This window comes from Syngnathus floridae, chromosome 9 (assembly GCF_059516105.1).
Source record: "Syngnathus floridae isolate MCC-2025c chromosome 9, RoL_Sflo_1.0, whole genome shotgun sequence".
In the NCBI taxonomy this organism is placed as follows: domain Eukaryota; kingdom Metazoa; phylum Chordata; class Actinopteri; order Syngnathiformes; family Syngnathidae; genus Syngnathus; species Syngnathus floridae.
The window spans coordinates 12,767,319-12,793,139 of NC_142421.1; the positions used below are offsets into that span (position 1 = coordinate 12,767,319).

The 25,821-nt window shown below is 40.4% G+C and overlaps 1 protein-coding gene across 6 annotated transcripts in view; it reads left to right on the forward strand.

Moving 5' to 3' along the window:
- The window catches only part of tspan14 (tetraspanin 14), a 94,480-nt gene that overhangs the window by 26,945 nt on the left and 41,714 nt on the right, over positions 1-25,821 (forward strand). For 4 of the 6 annotated variants that reach the window (XM_088385432.1, XM_088385434.1, XM_088385433.1 and 1 more), the window contains one exon: positions 10,496-25,052. In XM_088385432.1, the coding sequence (XP_088241558.1) occupies positions 10,496-22,912 (12,417 nt within the window). In that variant the 3' untranslated portion in view covers positions 22,913-25,052. Of the gene's footprint in view, positions 1-1,801; positions 1,911-1,976; positions 2,133-2,276; positions 7,467-10,495; positions 25,053-25,821 lie in introns of those variants that run through there. The other 2 variants (XM_088385438.1, XM_088385437.1) reach the window with 2 other exon arrangements.

Here is a 25,821-nt window from a genome sequence, read left to right on the forward strand (position 1 = left end):
GAGAAATTGACAATAAAGCTGACTTTTGACTTTTTTTTTTTTAATGCCGCCGATTGCGGTAATGACTCACCAAATGCCGCCGATTGCGGCAATGACTCCGCGATCGTCACCCGACCCCGTGTCTACGACTGCAGCATGCTCGACTCCTGCCGCTGTGCACAGCTCCGCCTCCCTGAATGACGCCGATTGTGGTTAGGACACCCTGAATGCTGCTGATTGCGGTAATGACTCTCAGAGTGCCGCCGATTGCGTCAAGGACTCCGCAAATGCCGAGATTGCAGTCCTGACTCCCCCGAATGCCACCGATTGCGGTCCTGGACTTTTAAATGCCGCCCGAGTGCGGTTCGGTTCCCCAAGTAGCCGCCCGAGTGCGGTTCGGTTCCCCAAGTTGCCGTCCGAGTGCAGTTCTGTTCCCCAAGTTGCTGCAGATTGCGGTTCAGGTCCCCAGTGTGTGCCGCGATTGTGGCCCTGGGCCCCTGAACGCCACCGAGTGCAGTTCTGTTCCCCAAGTTGCTGCCGATTGCGGTTCAGGTCCCCAGTGTGTGCCGTGATTGTGGCCCTGGGCCCCTGAATGCCGGCGAGTGCAGTTCTGTCCCCCGAGTTGCTGCCGATTGCGGTTCAGGTCCTCAGTGTGTGCCGTGATTGTGGCCCTGGGCCCCTGAACGCCGCCGAGTGCAGTTCTGTCCCCCGGGTTGCTGCTGATTGCGGTTCAGCTCCCCAGTGTGTGCCGCGATTGTGGCCCTGGGCCCCTGAACGCCGCCGAGTGCAGTTCTGTTCCCCAAGTTGCTGCCGCCAATTGCGGTTCAGGTCCCCAGTGTGTGCCGCGATTGTGGCCCTGGGCCCCTGAACACCGCCGAGTGCAGTTCTGTTCCCCAAGTTGCTGCCGATTGCGGTTTAGGTCCCCAGTGTGTGCCGCCGATTGCGGTTTAGGTTCCCAGTGTGTGCCGCCGATTGTAGTTCATGTCCCCAAGTGGCCGCCGAGCGCGGTTAGGACTTTGCCATGGCCAGTGAGGTCGCTTGAACCGGTGCGCTTCTCCCCCACCCCCCCTTTCGCCACGTGAGGGTTTCGGTCTTTTTGGGACGTCGGGAGCCGTCCCTTGTGGGGGGGGGGGGGTTCTGTCACGTCTTGTCCCCAGCCGTTCCACTATGTGGTGTCGGTTGTCTTGGTTTCTGTCTGTGTGCTCGCCCCTCCCCTCCTGTGTGCCCATGATCAGTTTGATTATTCCCACCTGCCTCTTGTTACCTGTCGTGTATATAAGTCATGTCTGCCCCTCACCCCTCGTCGGATCATTGTTGTATGTTGTACGTTGTTATGTCGTCTTTGTGTCCTTTTGGTTCCTGTCGGTTTCAAGTATGTTTTGGTTGGGAAGTCATGTTGTTTTGTTAGTTAAGTCATGTCAGTTTACCGAGTCTGTGTTTTGAGTCCCGCCAATAAACCCTGGTCCAATCTGCAGTTGGTCGCCCTGCTCCATTTCCACTCTGATCCTGACAGATAGAACGTCAAGCAGGCTGCATTGAAAAGGCCAGGAGAAACGACTAACTCCTGGGGCAAACGAGTGTAGGAGTAGGTCTGACCCTGAAAGGTGAAAGCAAAGATGTGCTGGAGCGACCTATCAAGCAGTAGGCAGAAAAAAGCATTCACCAAATCAATGCAGGAAAAGAATTCATGGTCTGGAGAGAGCAGAGACAACGCAGCAGAAGGGTTGGGCATAGGAAGAAGAGGAGTGAGAACTTTATTTAGCATTTATAGCGCGTAGATCATGAGCCATCCTGAACTTCCCTCCTTCCTTTTTCGGAACAGGCAAAATCGGGGTGTTCCAGACGGGGTCAGATTCCAACTGAAGGACACCCGATTGGAGGAGGGAGCGAATATTCTCGGCGACCCCCGCCGCCACCTCTGGAGAAATACGGTATTGACGCAAACGAACCGGATCTGGGGTGATTTCAAACGTATCTGGAGAGACATTGCGACACAGGCCTACGTCATTCGCGCCCTGCGACCAAAGATCGGCAGGGAGCATCTCCAACATCTTCTGGGCAAACTCTGAATCTGTTGTCTCCCGGCCATGGTGGCGGGGCAGAAGATCATGTTGCAGAATGGAAGGGACCGGAACAGCCGACAACCTCATGCGGTAAGTATCACAGGATGAAGAATGGGAAAGTTTGGAGGACACAGAAACCCAATCGGAAGCACGAGAGGCCTTATACGTCATGGGACCTAGATCCTTTGCCGTGTGTTCCGCTGCCACCATCACCGTAAAATGGGGGCTGCATGGAGGAAGCGATGTGTCTGGAGGGTCGCCCATCTTGTACCAGGAAAGTTGATCGTCTGTTAGATCAGTTAGCAAAGCCACCCTAGGGGGCCCTGCCATTCAATGCCTGTTACTCAGGCACCGGTGCCACGCACAGAGGCAACAAGAGAGGGAAAAGAAAATATCAACAAACAACAAAAGCCAAATCATTTACGTCTGGTGGGAGGTTCACAACGGCTAAATGAGCACACATCCACATTCAAAAAATGCCGGGAGAAAATGCAGCCGCTAAATCAGCACACATCCACGTTCAAAAAATGCCGGGAGAAAACGCAGCGGCTAAATCTGCACACATCCGCATTCAAAAAATACCGGGAGAAGACGCAGCGGCTAAATCAGCACACATCCACATTCAAAAAATGCCGGGAGAAAACGCAGTGGCTAAATCATCACACGTGACAAACCACAAGACGCAGGTCTCGAAACCTCAACGGCCAAAAATACAACAATATCAAATCACAAGACGAAGGTCGCGGAACCACATTGACGACCGCCGAAATTTTATATCAAAACAAGATGAAAAACAAGACTCACACAACAACAGCGCGCGAAACCCACTGAAGCAGCAACTCGTCTCCACACACGACCGCTGTACTTTACCAAAACAGGTTCATGTACACAAACCCATTCAATTTACGGTAAAATACGCTAAGCTTCAGCCAAGGCAATGCCACTACAGTGCGGAAGTCCCAGTTTGTGAAGGAAAAATCCTCTTAACTTTTGAAGGTGGGGCCCCGGACCTCCGAACCGGAGCGGCAAGCCTCACCTGAAAGCAGCCAAAACCTGCTCAACTGGACAAAACCCACATCCGGGTCACCATCTGTTGCGTGTTGTGCGGGGATGTCCGAAGTTGAGGCAGGTAAAACAAAGATGTGGAGTGTAGAGTTGGGCCTTTATTGGCAAGATCTTGGGTTGTTCAATGGCAGCCAGTACACAATGGCAAGGCGGCACATCTACAACAACGTCCGTCTCCAGGTCAGCTTGTTTTATACTGTCCGGAAAGGCGGGAACTTGTCACATGACCATTTGGTATCTGTGAGTGTGGGGGGCGTCACCCCTTTGAGTGTGTGGGTGTGTGTGTGCCTATGTGTGTGTTGTATTGGTGTTCTGATTGAGCAGTTATGTTTATATAAACTAAGGAAAATAATTGCATAATATGAACATTAAAATGTCCATGAGATTGTCTAACCTAATAGAATATGTACAGATTGCTGTTGCTCTCTCTTCAGTGTCTAGTTAAGCTACCTAGTTAAGAAACTGTAGCGTTACACAATCTCATTCATGACGGGGCTACAGTGATCATCAAACTTTGTAATGATGTCCTCTAGTTTCCACGTATCCTTAGCCGCGTCGCCCATCAGGGTATCCAAGAGCTCTCTGCCGCTCTCGCCGACAAGATAACTGAACAGCCGTACCTTCTGTCTGTTATCAGCCTCTTCCATCGCCAGAGCCACATACAGTGCAAACTCATCCCTCCAGTTCTTCCATGTTTTGGAGAGGTTGCTGGAATCCAAGCACAACGTTTGCGGCGTCCTCATTCCCTCCATGTCGTTACTCGGTAGCCATATGCTAGCGGCTAAGTTAGAATCCAGTAACAGTCCTCGCCCGGAAAAATCACATGCGAGTTCAGACGGAGTCCTCCTCCGCTGCCACCATGTTTAAAGTATGGTGTTTTCAGAAACAAAAGTCAAAGTCAAAGTCAGCTTTATTGTCAATCTCTCCACATGCCAAAGACACACAAAGAAACCGAAATTTCGTTCCCCCCTATCCCACGGTGACAAGACATGGCTCACAACAGACAAACAAGTAAACAAGTATAACAAAAGCGTGCTGAATAAATAATGAATAAATAACACAACAATAAATAAATAAGAGGAGCAGGAAAAAAAAAAACAAGGCGCACACTCTGGTCTCAATTCAACCCAATGTGGTTGTATTTTTTATTTCCGTCTCCCGTTACACTAATGCAGTACTGCTAGTCCAACCGTGTAACCGGAAGTGTCCACCCTTAAAACGTTCCCTGTTCCCTCAACGGTTCCCAGTTGACCAACAATAGATCATATTGTTACATTAGCCACATAGCGCATTTCTCCTGTTTTAACCAGTCATTGTTAAAAACATATCGAGTCTTTATATCTTTCCTTTACTGGCCTGTCATCACCTCCTGTAGCACCCCCACCATCTCGCCACCCAATTTCACGATATAACTTCATCCTTTTAGTCACTGGATCCTTTCCTTTCCCTCTCTCCTTATCCTAAACACACTCCGTTTCCACCTCACCATTCAGAATGGTGCCCGCCGCCCCACCACAAATGAGTATGCATATTTTCTCGCGCCAATAAGGCTGTGGACATAGGCACGCTACAATTAAACTGAAAAGAACATTTTGCACATGTACAAAAACTTTTTTTTTTTTTCGGGACAGACCATGAAAATCTGGGCCTATCAGGAAAATCCGGGACAGGTGGCAACACTAGTAATGTTATATTTTGTTCACGTCACAAGGTGTAGGAGAGAATCCGGTCCATTTTTCAAATTAAAATATAGTTCAGACTCAGATATATAAAATGTAAATAATGCTTAAGTACGTTTTTTATACTTTCTTATGCAGCCCGGTACCAAATGATCCACAGATCGGTACCGGTCCGCGGCCCGGGGATTGGAGACCACTGACGTAAAAGATAAAAATACATAATAGAAAATGAATAAAATTGAACAGATTGAAAAATATCCCCAAAACAGATTATACACGTACCTCTGCAACACTTGGAGGGAATAATGAAACTTTTCTACAATCCTTGAGACTCCAAGTACACATTAAAATGTATTCAAAAGCTAAAAAAGCGGCTTCTATGATATGTATGTCTTCTATAAGGGGAAATTTAAGTCAAGTGAACCCTTACCAATTTCAACTGACTATATAACGTATGAAGCACTCAGCTGACATAAACCCTCTCGGAACGCATTGTGTTTGCTTATGTTAGTTACTGGTGAAAGCGAAATGTGACAGAGAACTTCAGATGCAGAGAGGCTGCTTATTTCTTTTAAATCAGCCATTGGTTTAAGATATACATTAATATTGATTGATATATTGTGATATATGGAAGTAGTCATAAATACAGGTGTCCATGTAAATTTTGGTGCCATTTAATAAATGGTTTTGGACATTTTAAGCCAGGGGTGTCCAAATGTTTTGCAAGGAGGGACGGATTTGATAAAGTGAAGGGGCCCGGGGAACAATAGTTTTTTCTAAAAAAAATTTGCTACAGAAGTTTAATGCAAATACACACTGTTATAAAATAATTTTCATTCCCACAATTGTCTTTATTGTTCAAATGACAAAATAACCAAATATAAGCCATTCAGGAAGATGTGAACAACTATGCAACCATCTTTTTCAAGGCAAGTGTTTCTTTCTGAATGGTTTCCTTATTCGTCTCATCATTAAGTCCTTTCTTGGATATGTTTTCAAGCCTGCTCTCATTCGCCTCCTGAAGATTGGCCTTTGCTTTTTCTAGTGAATGTAGCTTAGTTATTAAGTGATCCTCACTCAACTTCAGCTTAGTTCTCAGTTGTTGTGTTTTCTCCATGTCAATTTTCAGGCTTTTTCTATCGACATCAATGTTTGTTTTGATTGAAAGAAACTCTTCCCTATCCTTGCTTATTCTGTCAATATGAAAAACATGATCTTCATGCTTCTCATTAAGTTCTTCTTTTTGTTCCACCATTATCGACAGCAGACAACCCAACTGTTACCCCTGTCTCAAAAGCAATTTGTTTTTACCTGACACTTGGTCTGTCACCCGTTTAAGGTCTACAAACATATTCTTCAATGAACGTGTCACTGTCTGCACACCTTTCTTGTTTTGTTCGAATTTGATTAATATTTTGTGATTGCTTCCAATATTCTTTTCATTCAACTCCTGGAGATTTGCCTTTGCTGTTTGTAAAGATTGTAAGTTAATTATCACTTGATCGTACCATACTTTCAAGTCAGACTGCATTTGTTCCAGCATATCCTTCTCCATTGTTTGTTCTTCTTTCTTGACGTCAATGTTGCGCTCCAACACATCCAAAGCTTCCTGCTCATTGCTGACTCTGTTCAAGGCAGAATCCACATTTTCTCTGTTCTTATCAAGTTCTTGTTTTTGTTTCACCACACTTGACAGCAGACTTCCCAGCTGGATCCTTTTTCTCAACAGTGGTTTGCAATTAAGTACTACTTGGTCTGTCATCTGGTCAAGGTCTGCTAGTGTGTTCTTCATAGCTATTGAAATTTTTTGCATGCCACCCTTGTTAATCTCTACGTATCTGGAGAATTTTCTCATAATTATCTTCAAGTTTCTTGTCATTTTCATTCTGCAAATTGACCTTCACTTTTTCTAGTGATTTAATGTTAGCTGCTAAATGATCTTCCCATGCTTTCAGCTCTGAATGCTGTTGTTCCATCTCATCTTTCTCAATATTGAGTCTTCTTTTGTCTTCTTCAACGTAATTTTTCTTTGAAACTGTAAGGCTACGGATTCTAGTTATTTATCTGACTCCAAATTGCGATCAACACTTAACACATGAGCCTTTATGTCCTAATCCACACACTGGCGCACCTAACAATTTTGCGAGTTCGTTCTGTCAAAGAGAAGACCAGTTGATCAATCAGACCGAATTTACCAATTGTTTATTCCTGACAAAGCAAGCTAATACAGGCGCCTGGGTCCCGGGTCCCTCACACTAAAACTCGTGTGTTCTTAATAGACAACACTTTTTGGTCCAAACGCCAAGGGGCACTGGAATGGGCGATAATATGTATATTTTCTTATGTAGTATGCAATACCTGCATCCCACTGGTGTTCTTAACACTAGAACAGCGGCTGTTTTGATCTACCTCTAACAGCGGGGTGGGGCAATTGACGCTCCATCGATGCGACACATTACCATCGCACATCACATGTTGTGCACGTCATGTTATCGCAATCGTCTTGTTCGAGCGCACGCCCCGATAACGTAATTGTGTGAGGATATTGTAGCGGAGTGACGAGTGTAATTGTATCGTAGTTTATGGAGAAAAACAATTTAAGAGGGACATTCGACGTGCTATCAAATCAGTCATATTTAAACTTGCGCAATGACGTCGGCATGCGGTCGCGGAGGAAAACGTAAGTTTTGGGGGGGAATTTTTAGCAGCATGGGCGATAATTAGAGGTATCAATGTTTTTTATTTATGTCATCACTAACACACACTGGGCGATTATTAGAATATGGGCGATAATTAGAATAAATATGGTAACTAATCTATTGTTAGATTAATTCCGTCATTTCCGGACGCCAGTCCCTTTTAAAGCAACAGGATCCCGGTGTTGAGTAATTCCTTTTCGAGACCCGGGATCAAATTGATCGCGGCAGTTTCAGCGGCTCTTCTTTCCTATAATGATTGGGGCTTTTGTTAACCACTCGGAATAGATTTAGCTGTCTTTGTTAAGACCGCAGGAACTCGTTTATTTACACGAGCGTGCACGCACACTAGCTGAGCTCAAGTTAACGGTTTTGAACCAGATTCTGACACTCCCTGATGTCAAGAATTAAAGCTGTCTTCATTTAAAAAATAACTGAACGGTTTACAGTATGACTATGATAGAGAAACAAAAGAAATTTAAAGCCTAAAAGATCCAAATAATCACTAATCGAAATTAAATGATTATAAAGTGGAAATTTAATGAATAAGGAAGAAGTAGAATTACAAGTTTCAATTGTTCGAACAACTAACAATAATTTCCACTCACCATTTTCAATAGAGCAAAAATTATTTAGTCTCGAAGTTCTCGTGATTGAAAACTCAAAAATATTGTAAAAAAAGGGTGAGAGGCTAGAGGTCTAAAATGCTGTTTGGTGGAAAAGTCGAGTGACCAGTTCTCCTTGTTCCAAAATCCGAATTCCGTTTAAAAGAACAGGCTGGCCTAAAAAGGGGAGACGCCGATGCCCTAAAAAATGGTCCTTCTCTCCTGCACCGAGGTCTGCATCTCCCAGCCTGTCTTTAAACTTAAAATTTGACTAAGTCCAATTTGAAGATAGTATAAATTCATTCTAAGAGACCTTGGGTTAATCTCAGAAAGGATGAAGGATCTTTTTCTAATTGGCGTCCTCGACCCACAGGCAGAAGCCCGTGAGAGAGAAAGCTGCTTTTTCTCCGAACGAACCTTTTATACCAGTTCAGTTCGTGGGTACTATGCCTGTTTGGTCACGTACCAGTTTTTGTCCATGATGTCATACATTCAGATGACACAAATGCTTCCAGAACAGACTGCACCTGCATCTCGGTCGGTCTCAACCGGATTCAACCAGATGAGGTGACCATGTTCTCAGGGATGTAACAATTTTCTCAGGGATGCTTCATCCTGTTTCCCACTTCCAGATCTTGTCAACTGTCCGTCAACTTGTGTCAACGTGACATTTGCAATCTCTTTCTCTGACTTGTGTTCCGTCAAACAGCATCTTGCTTAGGCCTCAACTGGATGAATGTGACCTCGGGTCACGCTCATGTGTGGGATTGCAGTCTTCCACCCACAGTATCACTGTCAACCCCTTGTCATTACTCAACTCTTAATATATTCATGTGTAAATGAAACATCAGTGCTATGATGCTGCTCAAGTTGCTACCAACTATGCAATATTGCAAAGCAGAATAAAATAGTTTATTTTAGCTTATTCTAACTGTGATTAACATGTCTCATTCTCATCCCTAACGATGAGCATGGACTTGTCTAGTTGCTCAAGTCGCTACTAACTATGCAATATTGCAAAGCAGAATAAAATAAAGTACATTTTAGCTTATTCTAACTGTGATTAACATGTCTCATTCTCATCCCTAACGATGAGCATGGACTTGTCTAGTTAGCAAATTAAAATATTAAAGCAGTTTCAAAGTATTTTATAGCAAAACAAAATAATATAACATAATCCAAAATTGTGTGTTGCTGTGCTTCAGAACAATACTTCATCTAATCGATGACTTTTTAAACTATTAATTCACTATGTTAGGTCAATCTGACTTTGGCACCATCTTCTGGTGAAATTTGGAATGGAAGTTGACTGGTTCAACCAACAAATTCCCCTGTACCAATTTAATAGTTAATTTTGAAGAACTAACTTCCAAGTAACCCTTATAGGCCCCCTTCTGCAGGTCTTCCATGTAAAGCTTTGAAATTTGGAATTTCATCTTAGCCAATTCGTCTGGGCCAAATCCAATACACACTCACGCACCATCTTTTACCATCCTATCCACCATGTAACTCGACAAAGGTTTGCCATGTTTAGCTATTAACATGGCCACTTCGTAGCTTGCTTTAGTAATATTTACTTATGACTCACAGCACCTCGTGAAGAATCACTGTTGTGATGCCAGTTCAGCTTGGAGCTGCTTCACTTTATCAGCACGGTCACTCCCTGTTAGTTTGTCGTAGGTGTTAGCATGTTTAGTCTGATGGTGTCTCTTTGGGTTGAAATCCTTAAACAAGGCAACTGTCTCTTTACAAATTAGACAAACACATTTGTCTTGATTTTCAGTGAAAGAATATTGTAATTCCCATCTCTCTTGACAGCTACAACCCTAGATGTCAACGTTCCTCGTTTTCTTTGCAGTCGCCAAGGCAGAAATGAGCGGAGAGTGGTTTGCCGCATGGATGCAGACTGATATTATAAAAGTGGTGCTGCCACCTTTTGGTAAAAGGAGGAATTACAGTTTCAAGTTTCATGATTTTTATGTATTTTTTTTATTCAGTTTGACAGTGCAGCGGGGCCATAAATATTACGTTATAAGACCGAAGCTGCAGGCTGTATGAAATCTGACCCGGCGGCTGGATTTGGCCTGCGGGCCAGACTTTGGACATGCTTGTTTTAAGCGATAGTAATAATTTCCTTCAGTGATGTCATCAACTAAGACCTGGAGGGGAGGGGTGTGTGGCCCTATTCCTCATTAAAAGTGGGTGTTTTTAAAGGCATTCGTTGTTTTACTATTTATCCAAATGAATGGATAAAGTAGAAAATGCTAACTTTTTCCATTTTCCTGATGAAAAAATAATAAACAAACTGGGCTAGTTATTGAAAAATGAAACTCCTTGTTTTACCCTCCCTTTAATGTTGAGAAAACCTTGAACGACAAATAACAAAACAACATTCTTATTTTGTACAGGACAAACTGAATTTGAAGAACCCTCAGTTTGGCGGATGGAACTATAAAGACACTTTCATTAAAATACTAAAATCTGTGTTTACATCTAAAGAAGACCCGCAAGCAAGCACAGAAGTCAATGACAAAACAGTTACATCGGATGACACAAAAAAAACAGAAATGGAAATGACTGAAGAAATATTCATGACAGAATTCATAAGAGAAGTGGAACATGCTGAAAATGAGGCATGTGAACTCAAGGTAAAAGATGAGAAACGGAGAAAGACCATACAACATTCTATGGAGACCATAGAGGAAAAAATTCAGGAGGTAAACGCACTGGTAATTGATCTAAATAATTTGCAAAGGCCAAAGACTAAACATAATTTACAAATTGTTTTCACCAAAACTGAAAACCCAGAGGAACGAAAATATGAACCACATAACAAATTAACCAAAACTGAACATCCAGAGGAACAAAAAAATGAACCACAAAACAAGATTAATGAAATGCTTGACATCAGGAAAGAAATACAAATACTAATAAAAGACCTTGAATTTGTACTAGAATGTGTGAGAAAAGAAACCAAAGAGATTGAAATGTTAAAATCTCAAATGGAGATCAAACAGAAAGGCTATCTAAATCTTTTAAGAAGAGTCAGTCGAATACAGCAAGAAAATAAACTGAAAGATGCTCAGTTAAAATTAGAGAAGAAATCACTAAAAAGGTGGACACAAAAATTGCAAAAAGACCTAAATTGCCAACTGGAGGTGTTGACCAAAGACTTGGATCGTTTGGAGATCTTAAAACAGAATATAAAAAAATGCCAGGAAAAGGCTACTATCTCTGTTATCACAAACAACCCTAATCAGTGCGAAAACAAGTGTGACGGGATTCATAAATGCATAGGGGTGCATACAATTATGAGAACGCACTGTGAATATCTGTCCCAAATAATTCATGACATCAAGCAAAAGATGATTAGACACCCAAGAATCACAAGTAAAATCAAATGTGAAGTGGAACACATATGTTTAGAAATTAAACGTAAAAAGGAAATGTGTGGTTTCAAGAAAATAACACAAGACGTAAAGAAAAGAAAAAATGATCTGCAATTGATCATGTGTGACATGAAACAAAATAAGGCAGATATACAGAGACAAATTAGTTTTCTAAAGCAAAAAGAATTATTGAATGAAACACTCAATGAATTGGAAAACACAATGTGTGACCTCAGAATCAATACAAAAACTATTTGCAGCTCATTCAATGACTTGAGTAGCAAGACACACAACCTCAAGGGTTGGGCACTACATCTTAAGCAAAGAACAGAGCAAATTAAACACTTATTTAAAAAAATTGTGTTAAAAACTGAGCTAAATAACTTTGACAATGAAATGCTTACAAAAGATGAAGACTTCAAAGAAAAATTGAAGAAATTCATAATGTGTATACACATACATGAAAATTGTGTTGAAGATTTCAGTCACAAAAATTATATATTATATACACAAACAGTGGATGCTGCCATGAAAAGAGTAAGAAACACAGTGCAAAAGTCGTGTGCAATGAGGTGTTATATTGATATCAAAAGTAAAATAAATGAAATCGAAAATGAGAAAATACAACAACTTCGAACTGAGCTGAAGTTGAGTGAGGATCACTTAATAACTAAGCTACATTCACGAGAGAAAGCAAAGGCCAATCTCCAGGAGGCGAATGAGAGCAGGCTTGAAAACATATCCAAGAAAGGACTTTATTTTGCGACGATTAAGGAAACCATTTATAAAAAAACACAGGCCTTGAAAAAGATGGTTGCAAACCTTGATCAAGTGACACACCAAATACTAAATAACAACAAACTGATACAGGCAAAAAGGATCCGGCAAGATGGTCTGCTTTCAAGCATGATGAAACAAAGAGAAGAACTTGAGGATAACCAAAAGGTCATTGATGCTACTAGAGAAAGACTCACTGATGACAGGGACAAATTAGTTTCAAAGAAAAATTATATTGAAGATGACAAAAGAAGACTCAATATTGAGAAAGATGAGATGGAAAAACAGCAAGCAGAGCTGAAAGGATGGGAAGACCATTTAGCAGATAACATTCCATTACTAGAAAGAGTGAAGGTCAAAATGCAGAAGGAAAATGACAAGAAACTTGAAGATAATTACGAGAAAAATCTCCGGATGGAAATTAACAAGGGTGGCATGCAAAGAATATCATTAGCTATGAAGAACACACTAGCAGACCTTGACCAGATGACAGACCAAGTAGCAGTTAATCGCAAACTACTGTTGAGAAAAAGGATCCAGCTGGGAATTCTGCTGTCAAGTGTGGTGAAACAAAAAGAAGAACTTGATAAGAACAGAGAAAATGTGGATTCCGCTTTGAACAGAGTCAGCAATGAGAGGGAAACTTTGCATTTGTTGGAGCGTAAAATTGACGTCGAGGAAGAAGAACAAAAAATGGAGAAGGACACGCTGGAACGAATGCGGTCTGACCTGGAAGTATTGCAAGATCAAGTGATAAATAACTTACATTTTTTAAAAACAGCAAAGGCAAATCTCCAGAAGTTAAATGAAAAGAATATTAGAAGCAATCACAAAATATTAATCAAATTCGAACAAAACAAGAAAGTTGTGCAAACAGTGACATATTCATTGAAGAATATGCTTGTAGACCTTAAACGGGTGACAGACCAAGTGTCAGGTAAAAACAAATTGCTTTTTAGACAAAGGTACCAGTTGGGTCGTCTGCTGTCGATAATGGTGGAACAAAAAGAAGAACTTAATGAGAAGCGTGAAGATCTTGATTCTCATATTGACAGAATAAGCAAGGAGAGGGAAAAGTTACTTTCAATCAAGACAAACATTGATGTCGATAGAAAAAGCTTGAAAATTGACATGGAGAAAACACAACAACTGAGAACTGAGCTAAAGTTGAGTGAGGATCACATAATAACTAAGCTACATTCACTAGAAAAAGCAAAGGCCAATCTACAGGAGGCGAATGAGAGCAGGCTTGAAAACATATCCAAGAAAGGACTTAAATTGGATACGAATAAGGAAACCATTCAGAAAGAAACACCTGCCTTGAAAAAGGTGGTTAAAGACCTTGATCAAGTGACACACCAAATACTAAATCAAAACAAACTGTTGCAGGGAGAAAGGTTCCGGCAAGATGTTCTGCTTTCAAGCATGGTGAAACAAAGAGAACAACTTAAGGAGAACCAAAAAGTCATTGATGCTACTACAGAAAGACTCACTGATGACAGGGGAAAATTTGTTTCAAAGAAAAATAATATTGAAGAAGACAAAAGAAGACTCACTATCGAGAAAGATGAGATAGAACTACGGCATGCAGAGTTGAAAGCATGGGAAGATCATTTCGCAGCTAACATTTCTTTACTAGAAAAAGTGAAGGTCAACTTGCAGGAGGAAAATGACAAGAAACTTGAAGGCGTTTATGAGAAAAATCTCCAGATAGAAATTAACAAGTGTGGCATGCAGAAAATATCATTAGCTATGAAGAACACACGAGCAGACCTTGACCAGATGACAGACCAAGTAGCAGTTAATCGCAAACTACTGTTGAGAAAAAGGATCCAGCTGGGAAGTCTGCTGTCATGTGTGGTGAAACAAAAAGAAGAACTTGATGAGAACAGAGAAAATGTGGATTCTGCCTTGAACAGAGTCAGCAATGAGAGGGAAACTTTGAATTTGTTGAAGCGTAAAATTGACGTCGAGAAAGAAGAACAAACAATGGAGAAGGACAGGCTGGAACAAATGAGGTCTGACCTGAAAGTACGACAAGATCAAGTGGTAAATAACTTACAGTTTTTACAAACAGCAAAGGCAAATCTCAAGGAGTTGAATGAAAAGAATATTAGGAGCAATCATGAAATATTAATCAAATTCGAACAAAACAAGAAAGGTGTGCAGACAGTGACACTTTCATTGAAGAATATGCTTGTAGACCTTGAACGGGTGACAGACCAAGTGTCAGGTGAAAACGAATTGCTTTTGAGACAGAGGTACCAGTTGGGTCGTCTGCTGTCGATAATGGTGGAACAAAAAGAAGAACTTAATGAGAAGCGTGAAAATATTGATTCTCATATTGACAGAATTAGCAAGGAGAGGGAAAAGTTACTTTCAATCAAGACAAACATTGATGTCGATAGAAACAGCCTGAAAATTGACATTAAGAAAACACAACAACTGAGAACTGAGCTGAAGTTGAGTGAGGATCACTTAATAACGAAGCTACATTCACTAGAGAAAGCAAAGGCCAATCTCCAGGAGGCGAATGAGAGCAGGCTTGAAAACATATCCAAGAAAGGACTTAAATTTGATACGAATAAGGAAACCATTCAGAAAAAAACACATGCCTTAAAAAAGATGGTTGCAAACTTTGATCAAGTGACACACCAAATACTAAATCAAAACAAGCTGATACAGGAAGAAAGGATCCGGCAAGATGGTCTGCTTTCAAGCATGATGAAACAAAGAGAAGAACTTGAGGATAACCAAAAGGTCATTGATGCTACTAGAGAAAGACTCACTGATGACAGGGACAAATTAGTTTCAAAGAAAAATTATATTGAAGATGACAAAAGAAGACTCAATATTGAGAAAGATGAGATGGAAAAACAGCAAGCAGAGCTGAAAGGATGGGAAGACCATTTAGCAGATAACATTCCATTACTAGAAAAAGTGAAGGTCAAAATGCAGAAGGAAAATGACAAGAAACTTGAAGATAATTACGAGAAAAATCTCCGGATGGAAATTAACAAGGGTGGCATGCAAAGAATATTATTAGCTATGAAGAACACACTAGCAGACCTTGACCAGATGAGAGACCAAGTAGCAGTTAATCGCAAACTACCGTTGAGAAAAAGGATCCAGCTGGGAATTCTGCTGTCAAGTGTGGTGAAACAAAAAGAAGAACTTGATAAGAACAGAGAAAATGTGGATTCCGCTTTGAACAGAGTCAGCAATGAGAGGGAAACTTTGCATTTGTTGGAGCGTAAAATTGACGTCGAGGAAGAAGAACAAACAATGGAGAAGGACACGCTGGAACGAATGCGGTCTGACCTGAAAGTATCGAAAGATCAAGTGATAAATAACTTACATTTTTTAAAAACAGCAAAGGCAAATCTCCAGGAGTTAAATGAAAAGAATATTAGAAGCAATCACAAAATATTAATCAAATTCGAACAAAACAAGAAAGGTGTGCAGACAGTGACATTTTCATTGATGAATATGCTTGTAGACCTTAAACGGGTGACAGACCAAGTGTCAGGTAAAAACAAATTGCTTTTTAGACAAAGGTACCAGTTGGGTCGTCTGCTGTCGATAATAGTGGAACAAAAAGAAGAACTTAATGAGAAGCGTGAAGATCTTGATTCTCATATTGACAGAATAAGCAAGGAGAGGGAAAAGTTACTTTCAATCAAGACAAACATTGATGTCGATAGAAAAAGCTTGAAAATTGACATGGAGAAAACACAACAACTGAGAACTGAGCTAAAGTTGAGTGAGGATCACATAATAACTAAGCTACATTCACTAGAAAAAGCAAAGGCCAATCTACAGGAGGCGAATGAGAGCAGGCTTGAAAACATATCCAAGAAAGGACTTAAATTTGATACGAATAAGGAAACCATTCAGAAAGAAACACTTGCCTTGAAAAAGGTGGTTAAAGACCTTGATCAAGTGACACACCAAATACTAAATCAAAACAAACTGTTGCAGGGAGAAAGGTTCCGGCAAGATGGTCTGCTTTCAAGCATGGTGAAACAAAGAGAACAACTTAAGGAGAACCAAAAAGTCATTGATGCTACTACAGAAAGACTCACTGATGACAGGGGAAAATTTGTTTCAAAGAAAAATAATATTGAAGAAGACAAAAGAAGACTCACTATCGAGAAAGATGAGATAGAACTACGGCATGCAAAGTTGAAAGCAAGGGAAGATCATTTCGCAGCTAACATTTCTTTACTAGAAAAAGTGAAGGTCAACTTGCAGGAGGAAAATGACAAGAAACTTGAAGGCGTTTATGAGAAAAATCTCCAGATAGAAATTAACAAGTGTGGCATGCAGAAAATATCATTAGCTATGAAGAACACACGAGCAGACCTTGACCAGATGACAGACCAAGTAGCAGTTAATCGCAAACTACTGTTGAGAAAAAGGATCCAGCTGGGAAGTCTGCTGTCATGTGTGGTGAAACAAAAAGAAGAACTTGATGAGAACAGAGAAAATGTGGATTCTGCCTTGAACAGAGTCAGCAATGAGAGGGAAACTTTGAATTTGTTGAAGCGTAAAATTGACGTCGAGAAAGAAGAACAAACAATGGAGAAGGACAGGCTGGAACAAATGAGGTCTGACCTGAAAGTACGACAAGATCAAGTGGTAAATAACTTACAGTTTTTACAAACAGCAAAGGCAAATCTCAAGGAGTTGAATGAAAAGAATATTAGGAGCAATCATGAAATATTAATCAAATTCGAACAAAACAAGAAAGGTGTGCAGACAGTGACACTTTCATTGAAGAATATGCTTGTAGACCTTGAACGGGTGACAGACCAAGTGTCAGGTAAAAACGAATTGCTTTTGAGACAGAGGTACCAGTTGGGTCGTCTGCTGTCGATAATGGTGGAACAAAAAGAAGAACTTAATGAGAAGCGTGAAAATATTGATTCTCATATTGACAGAATTAGCAAGGAGAGGGAAAAGTTACTTTCAATCAAGACAAACATTGATGTCGATAGAAACAGCCTGAAAATTGACATTAAGAAAACACAACAACTGAGAACTGAGCTGAAGTTGAGTGAGGATCACTTAATAACGAAGCTACATTCACTAGAGAAAGCAAAGGCCAATCTCCAGGAGGCGAATGAGAGCAGGCTTGAAAACATATCCAAGAAAGGACTTAAATTTGATACGAATAAGGAAACCATTCAGAAAAAAACACATGCCTTAAAAAAGATGGTTGCAAACTTTGATCAAGTGACACACCAAATACTAAATCAAAACAAGCTGATACAGGAAGAAAGGATCCGGCAAGATGGTCTGCTTTCAAGCATGATGAAACAAAGAGAAGAACTTGAGGATAACCAAAAGGTCATTGATGCTACTAGAGAAAGACTCACTGATGACAGGGACAAATTAGTTTCAAAGAAAAATTATATTGAAGATGACAAAAGAAGACTCAATATTGAGAAAGATGAGATGGAAAAACAGCAAGCAGAGCTGAAAGGATGGGAAGACCATTTAGCAGATAACATTCCATTACTAGAAAAAGTGAAGGTCAAAATGCAGAAGGAAAATGACAAGAAACTTGAAGATAATTACGAGAAAAATCTCCGGATGGAAATTAACAAGGGTGGCATGCAAAGAATATTATTAGCTATGAAGAACACACTAGCAGACCTTGACCAGATGAGAGACCAAGTAGCAGTTAATCGCAAACTACCGTTGAGAAAAAGGATCCAGCTGGGAATTCTGCTGTCAAGTGTGGTGAAACAAAAAGAAGAACTTGATAAGAACAGAGAAAATGTGGATTCCGCTTTGAACAGAGTCAGCAATGAGAGGGAAACTTTGCATTTGTTGGAGCGTAAAATTGACGTCGAGGAAGAAGAACAAACAATGGAGAAGGACACGCTGGAACGAATGCGGTCTGACCTGAAAGTATCGCAAGATCAAGTGATAAATAACTTACATTTTTTAAAAACAGCAAAGGCAAATCTCCAGGAGTTAAATGAAAAGAATATTAGAAGCAATCACAAAATATTAATCAAATTCGAACAAAACAAGAAAGGTGTGCAGACAGTGACATTTTCATTGATGAATATGCTTGTAGACCTTAAACGGGTGACAGACCAAGTGTCAGGTAAAAACAAATTGCTTTTTAGACAAAGGTACCAGTTGGGTCGTCTGCTGTCGATAATAGTGGAACAAAAAGAAGAACTTAATGAGAAGCGTGAAGATCTTGATTCTCATATTGACAGAATAAGCAAGGAGAGGGAAAAGTTACTTTCAATCAAGACAAACATTGATGTCGATAGAAAAAGCTTGAAAATTGACATGGAGAAAACACAACAACTGAGAACTGAGCTAAAGTTGAGTGAGGATCACATAATAACTAAGCTACATTCACTAGAAAAAGCAAAGGCCAATCTACAGGAGGCGAATGAGAGCAGGCTTGAAAACATATCCAAGAAAGGACTTAAATTTGATACGAATAAGGAAACCATTCAGAAAGAAACACTTGCCTTGAAAAAGGTGGTTAAAGACCTTGATCAAGTGACACACCAAATACTAAATCAAAACAAACTGTTGCAGGGAGAAAGGTTCCGGCAAGATGGTCTGCTTTCAAGCATGGTGAAACAAAGAGAACAACTTAAGGAGAACCAAAAAGTCATTGATGCTACTACAGAAAGACTCACTGATGACAGGGGAAAATTTGTTTCAAAGAAAAATAATATTGAAGAAGACAAAAGAAGACTCACTATCGAGAAAGATGAGATAGAACTACGGCATGCAAAGTTGAAAGCAAGGGAAGATCATTTCGCAGCTAACATTTCTTTACTAGAAAAAGTGAAGGTCAACTTGCAGGAGGAAAATGACAAGAAACTTGAAGGCGTTTATGAGAAAAATCTCCAGATAGAAATTAACAAGTGTGGCATGCAGAAAATATCATTAGCTATGAAGAACACACGAGCAGACCTTGACCAGATGACAGACCAAGTAGCAGTTAATCGCAAACTACTGTTGAGAAAAAGGATCCAGCTGGGAAGTCTGCTGTCATGTGTGGTGAAACAAAAAGAAGAACTTGATGAGAACAGAGAAAATGTGGATTCTGCCTTGAACAGAGTCAGCAATGAGAGGGAAACTTTGAATTTGTTGAAGCGTAAAATTGACGTCGAGAAAGAAGAACAAACAATGGAGAAGGACAGGCTGGAACAAATGAGGTCTGACCTGAAAGTACGACAAGATCAAGTGGTAAATAACTTACAGTTTTTACAAACAGCAAAGGCAAATCTCAAGGAGTTGAATGAAAAGAATATTAGGAGCAATCATGAAATATTAATCAAATTCGAACAAAACAAGAAAGGTGTGCAGACAGTGACACTTTCATTGAAGAATATGCTTGTAGACCTTGAACGGGTGACAGACCAAGTGTCAGGTAAAAACGAATTGCTTTTGAGACAGAGGTACCAGTTGGGTCGTCTGCTGTCGATAATGGTGGAACAAAAAGAAGAACTTAATGAGAAGCGTGAAAATATTGATTCTCATATTGACAGAATTAGCAAGGAGAGGGAAAAGTTACTTTCAATCAAGACAAACATTGATGTCGATAGAAACAGCCTGAAAATTGACATTAAGAAAACACAACAACTGAGAACTGAGCTGAAGTTGAGTGAGGATCACTTAATAACGAAGCTACATTCACTAGAGAAAGCAAAGGCCAATCTCCAGGAGGCGAATGAGAGCAGGCTTGAAAACATATCCAAGAAAGGACTTAAATTTGATACGAATAAGGAAACCATTCAGAAAAAAACACATGCCTTAAAAAAGATGGTTGCAAACTTTGATCAAGTGACACACCAAATACTAAATCAAAACAAGCTGATACAGGAAGAAAGGATCCGGCAAGATGGTCTGCTTTCAAGCATGATGAAACAAAGAGAAGAACTTGAGGATAACCAAAAGGTCATTGATGCTACTAGAGAAAGACTCACTGATGACAGGGACAAATTAGTTTCAAAGAAAAATTATATTGAAGATGACAAAAGAAGACTCAATATTGAGAAAGATGAGATGGAAAAACAGCAAGCAGAGCTGAAAGGATGGGAAGACCATTTAGCAGATAACATTCCATTACTAGAAAAAGTGAAGGTCAAAATGCAGAAGGAAAATGACAAGAAACTTGAAGATAATTACGAGAAAAATCTCCGGATGGAAATTAACAAGGGTGGCATGCAAAGAATATTATTAGCTATGAAGAACACACTAGCAGACCTTGACCAGATGAGAGACCAAGTAGCAGTTAATCGCAAACTACCGTTGAGAAAAAGGATCCAGCTGGGAATTCTGCTGTCAAGTGTGGTGAAACAAAAAGAAGAACTTGATAAGAACAGAGAAAATGTGGATTCCGCTTTGAACAGAGTCAGCAATGAGAGGGAAACTTTGCATTTGTTGGAGCGTAAAATTGACGTCGAGGAAGAAGAACAAACAATGGAGAAGGACACGCTGGAACGAATGCGGTCTGACCTGAAAGTATCGCAAGATCAAGTGATAAATAACTTACATTTTTTAAAAACAGCAAAGGCAAATCTCCAGGAGTTAAATGAAAAGAATATTAGAAGCAATCACAAAATATTAATCAAATTCGAACAAAACAAGAAAGGTGTGCAGACAGTGACATTTTCATTGATGAATATGCTTGTAGACCTTAAACGGGTGACAGACCAAGTGTCAGGTAAAAACAAATTGCTTTTTAGACAAAGGTACCAGTTGGGTCGTCTGCTGTCGATAATAGTGGAACAAAAAGAAGAACTTAATGAGAAGCGTGAAGATCTTGATTCTCATATTGACAGAATAAGCAAGGAGAGGGAAAAGTTACTTTCAATCAAGACAAACATTGATGTCGATAGAAAAAGCTTGAAAATTGACATGGAGAAAACACAACAACTGAGAACTGAGCTAAAGTTGAGTGAGGATCACATAATAACTAAGCTACATTCACTAGAAAAAGCAAAGGCCAATCTACAGGAGGCGAATGAGAGCAGGCTTGAAAACATATCCAAGAAAGGACTTAAATTTGATACGAATAAGGAAACCATTCAGAAAGAAACACTTGCCTTGAAAAAGGTGGTTAAAGACCTTGATCAAGTGACACACCAAATACTAAATCAAAACAAACTGTTGCAGGGAGAAAGGTTCCGGCAAGATGGTCTGCTTTCAAGCATGGTGAAACAAAGAGAACAACTTAAGGAGAACCAAAAAGTCATTGATGCTACTACAGAAAGACTCACTGATGACAGGGGAAAATTTGTTTCAAAGAAAAATAATATTGAAGAAGACAAAAGAAGACTCACTATCGAGAAAGATGAGATAGAACTACGGCATGCAAAGTTGAAAGCAAGGGAAGATCATTTCGCAGCTAACATTTCTTTACTAGAAAAAGTGAAGGTCAACTTGCAGGAGGAAAATGACAAGAAACTTGAAGGCGTTTATGAGAAAAATCTCCAGATAGAAATTAACAAGTGTGGCATGCAGAAAATATCATTAGCTATGAAGAACACACTAGCAGACCTTGACCAAATGACAGACCAAGTAGCAGTTAATCGCAAACTACTGTTGAGAAAAAGGATCCAGCTGGGAAGTCTGCTGTCAAGTGTGGTGAAACAAAAAGAAGAACTTGATGAGAACAGAGAAAATGTGGATTCTGCCTTGAACAGAGTCAGCAATGAGAGGGAAACTTTGGATTTGTTGGAAAGTAATATTGACGTCGAGAAAGAAGAACAATCAATGGAGAAGGACAGGCTGGAACAAATGCGGTTCGACCTGAAAGTATGGCAAGATCAAGTGATGAATACCTTACAGTTTTTACAAACAGCAAAGGCAAATCTTCAGGAGTTGAATGAAAAAAATATTAAAAGTAATCATAAAATATTAATCAAATTAAAGCAAAACAAGAAAGGTGTGCAAACAGTGACACTTTCATTGAAGAATATGCTTGACAAAGTGTCAGGTAAAAATAAATTGCGTTTGAGACAGAGGTACCAGTTGGGTTGTCCGCTGTCGATAATGGTGGAACAAAAAGAAGAACTTAATGAGAAGCGTGAAAATCCTGATTCTCATATTGACAGAATAAGCAAGGGGAGGGAAAACTTACTTTCAATCAAGACAAACATTGATGTCGATAGAAAACGCTTGAAAATTGACATGGAGAAAACACAACAACTGAGAACTGAGCTGAAGTATATTGAGGTTCACTTAATAACGAAGCTATATTCACTAGAAAAAGCAAAGGCCATTCTCCAGGAGGCGAATGAGAGCAGACTTGTAAACATACATACATCACTGGCCAAACAAGATATTTCTACAGCGAGCCATACCTCTCAAAGAGAGTGCCTACGAAAAATCTGGAAGGATACAAACATTGAAAAAAAAGAGATTGATCAGATGAAATGCACTGGGCATGAGATGAGAAAACACTTGGAGGAACAATTAAAAGTGATTACCAATTTTGTTGAAACATATTGGTTCCAGAAGAAAAATACATTTGACAAGACAACTGATCAAAGATTTGTTCAGGCATGGCAAAGTCATTCGGAGAAAAAGCGTAAAACTCAGGACAAAAAGAATTTTAGCCTTCACAGACTTAAAATTGAGATGCATTACGATATTGAGAGCCTTTAAAAAAAGAAGCCAGTCCACCAAATACTTGAGTATTAATCAGTAGTAATCACGTACGCAATTGGACAAAAGAAAAGCAAATAGTAGATAGTGCGTTGCGGAATTTTATATCAGCTCTCATGCCAACTGCTCAGAGAGGAAATGAGACAGTAATTTATCTATCATTTAACTCTGTAGATTATTAAAAGACACTTGAAAATCACACCAGGGACAAAGGACTGAACCTGTGACTCAAGTTGAGAGACAACTTATCCCTCTGGCGCTGTAACACTCATTCAAATCCAGGATACTATGTCTCAAAGCAGAATTCTCATAACTTCATATTTAAGATTGTAACTTGTTTTCCCTTTGGGCATACTTACAGTATTGTTCCTGCACTGCACTTTTGTGCAAAATCAGGGGACTCTGAAACATGTTTTTGGTACATGTACATCTTAAAGTGTATCTGTATTTTAATTTACAATTTATTTTTATTTTGCAAATGTGTTGCAATGTCTAGCATTTTTTATAGATGGTAAATGCATGTTATTATTGTTAGAATAATTGTTTTTGCAAAAGCGCTGGTCGGCCTGAACTGGAGGTCTCATATCTTCGCTCAAGCCAACATATATGTCTAGCTTTAAGGAGTTATTATACTTTTCTTATCTGTGAGAGCCCCTCACTAGTTATGAACAGAACACCTTTGTTCTTTGTTTAGTTCAAGAGAAGTTCTTTGTCTTTTATACCTTGTAGTTTCTATTCATAAATTGTTGTTGACCGGGACAGCTTTTAAGTTATCCCATATTTACTCAATGTTTGTTTAAGTAGACTTCATGCAAGTTATCTCACATCTACTTAACGTTTGTTGGAGTGTATGCACGTGAGGTATCTGATTATTTACTCATCATTATTATTGTGTGAAACGTAGCAAGAAAGTCTAGAACATTGTTTTACAGGGACACGGCATCCAGGTTTGGAGAACGCAGCCGAGAACGAGGCTGCCAACCACCTAAGAACAGACTCTGCATTCCTGGGGTCACGAATCGGCCAAGGCCATGCAGCCTCGCACCACACAACATTGTTAGCTAGCTAATCAGCGTTGCTACAGCCAAGATCTCCCCTCCCTTTAGTGTAGCAACGCCTCATGTAACCAGGCCAACCCAAAATAAAAAGAGGAGATAGCGGAAGTGAGTGATGAGTGGGCAACTTATATAGATCACTCCCAAAAATGATGCTGCATTGTATCAATTTAAGAGATCAATTTGACCTTTGCAGGATGATCTGCTGTGTTGGATCTGGACTGCCATGAAAGTATGATGTTTATATGTGTACTTTGTCAACAACCGCTGTAGATGTTAAAGAATGGGATGAATATATCTAGAATGTATGTGGATAATCGGTTTCAGGTAACTATAAGAGTAACTGAAAAAAGAAACAATTGATTGCTAATGGCAAAACAAGCTGCAATGACAGAAAAAAAAAAAAAAAATGTCATATGTATGGGTTTGCGACCGATTCTTTATGTTGTACCTGTCACGTCTTGTCCCCAGCCGTTCCACTATGTGTCGGTTGTCTTGGTTTCTGTCTGTGTGCTCGCCCCTCCCCTCCTGTATGCTGAAGGGATATGTGCTTTTGGCAGTTTGCAAACATATTTTATTGAGGCTGCCTTAGACATATGTATATATAATCACATCAATATAATTTACAGTAGAGGCTGTGCTTGTGTGGTCGCATGGTGGGTGGTAAGGAAATGTGCAGGCCACTGCACGAAGTTGTTTTCTTTGAAGTGTTGTGCAACAGGATGTATCATCGGCCCAGACAGGGAGTACCTGACGAGATCACCTCAAGGCCGGTGAGAAACGAGAGTAACTCCCCGTCCTGGTGGTCTGGCTTCGCGGGGAAGACCCAACCGCCAGACAGCTGAGGCCGGACAGCTGCACTCAGCGATAACACCCAGACGGGGAGGAGATGGCCATCAATCAATCATCACACAATGTTTTGCATGTTTGAATATTCATATTGTGTTTCTATATAACTGGGCAACCCGGAAGAATGTGTTGTCTCTTGGTGGTCACAAGAACACACGAGTTTTAGTGTGAGGGACCCGGGACCCAGGCGCCTGTATTAGCTTGCTTTGTCAGGAATAAACAATCGGTAAATTCGGTCTGATTGATCAACTGGTCTTCGCTTTGACAGAATGAACTCGCAAAATTGTTAGGTGCGCCACTGTGTGGATTAGGACATAAAGACTCATGTGTTAAGTGTTGATCGCAATTTGGAGTCAGATCAATAACTAAAATCCGTAGCCTAACAATTTCTTGGTGACCCTGACGTGATGTCAAGAGAAGGGTAATTGACAACTCGTGGTCTGTATCCAGGACACCGGACAGTTGTCAGGGACACTGTCTCCCGGTCGGTGAACCGTTATGACATGCGCTGTCACGCAACGTTGAGCTGGTACGACGTCTCCTCAGCCCTGAGCGCTCACCACTGATAAGGTAAGCAGAATACCTGTTACTAGAAGTCGAAATTCTGCAAATTGAAAGAGGAAATTTAAGAGGAGACTGTCGTTCAGATCAAATAAGGTGTACAAGAAGTTAAGATACATACGGTGGATAAGTTTGGAACTTACGTGTGTAACGTGTACGGTAAAGTCAGGGACTTACGCGTACTAAGGATAGGTCAGGAACCTAATGCTTCGTCGTGGCGGACAAGGGTGCGGTGACAACCGTATTCAAATAGCTGGGGTGTTTTTGAGATCCCTGAGGAGAAGTGAGGCCTCCTCAAAAAGTATCCGGTGGTAACAGTTCCTCCTGTGAGGGATCAGACCGCTAAAATATCCAAAATGAGCAACCAAATTGGGGGGAGTGTGTGTAAGTGAGATGTGTGTTCTATGGAAGAGATCAGTAATGGAGAATGTTAAATAGAGAATA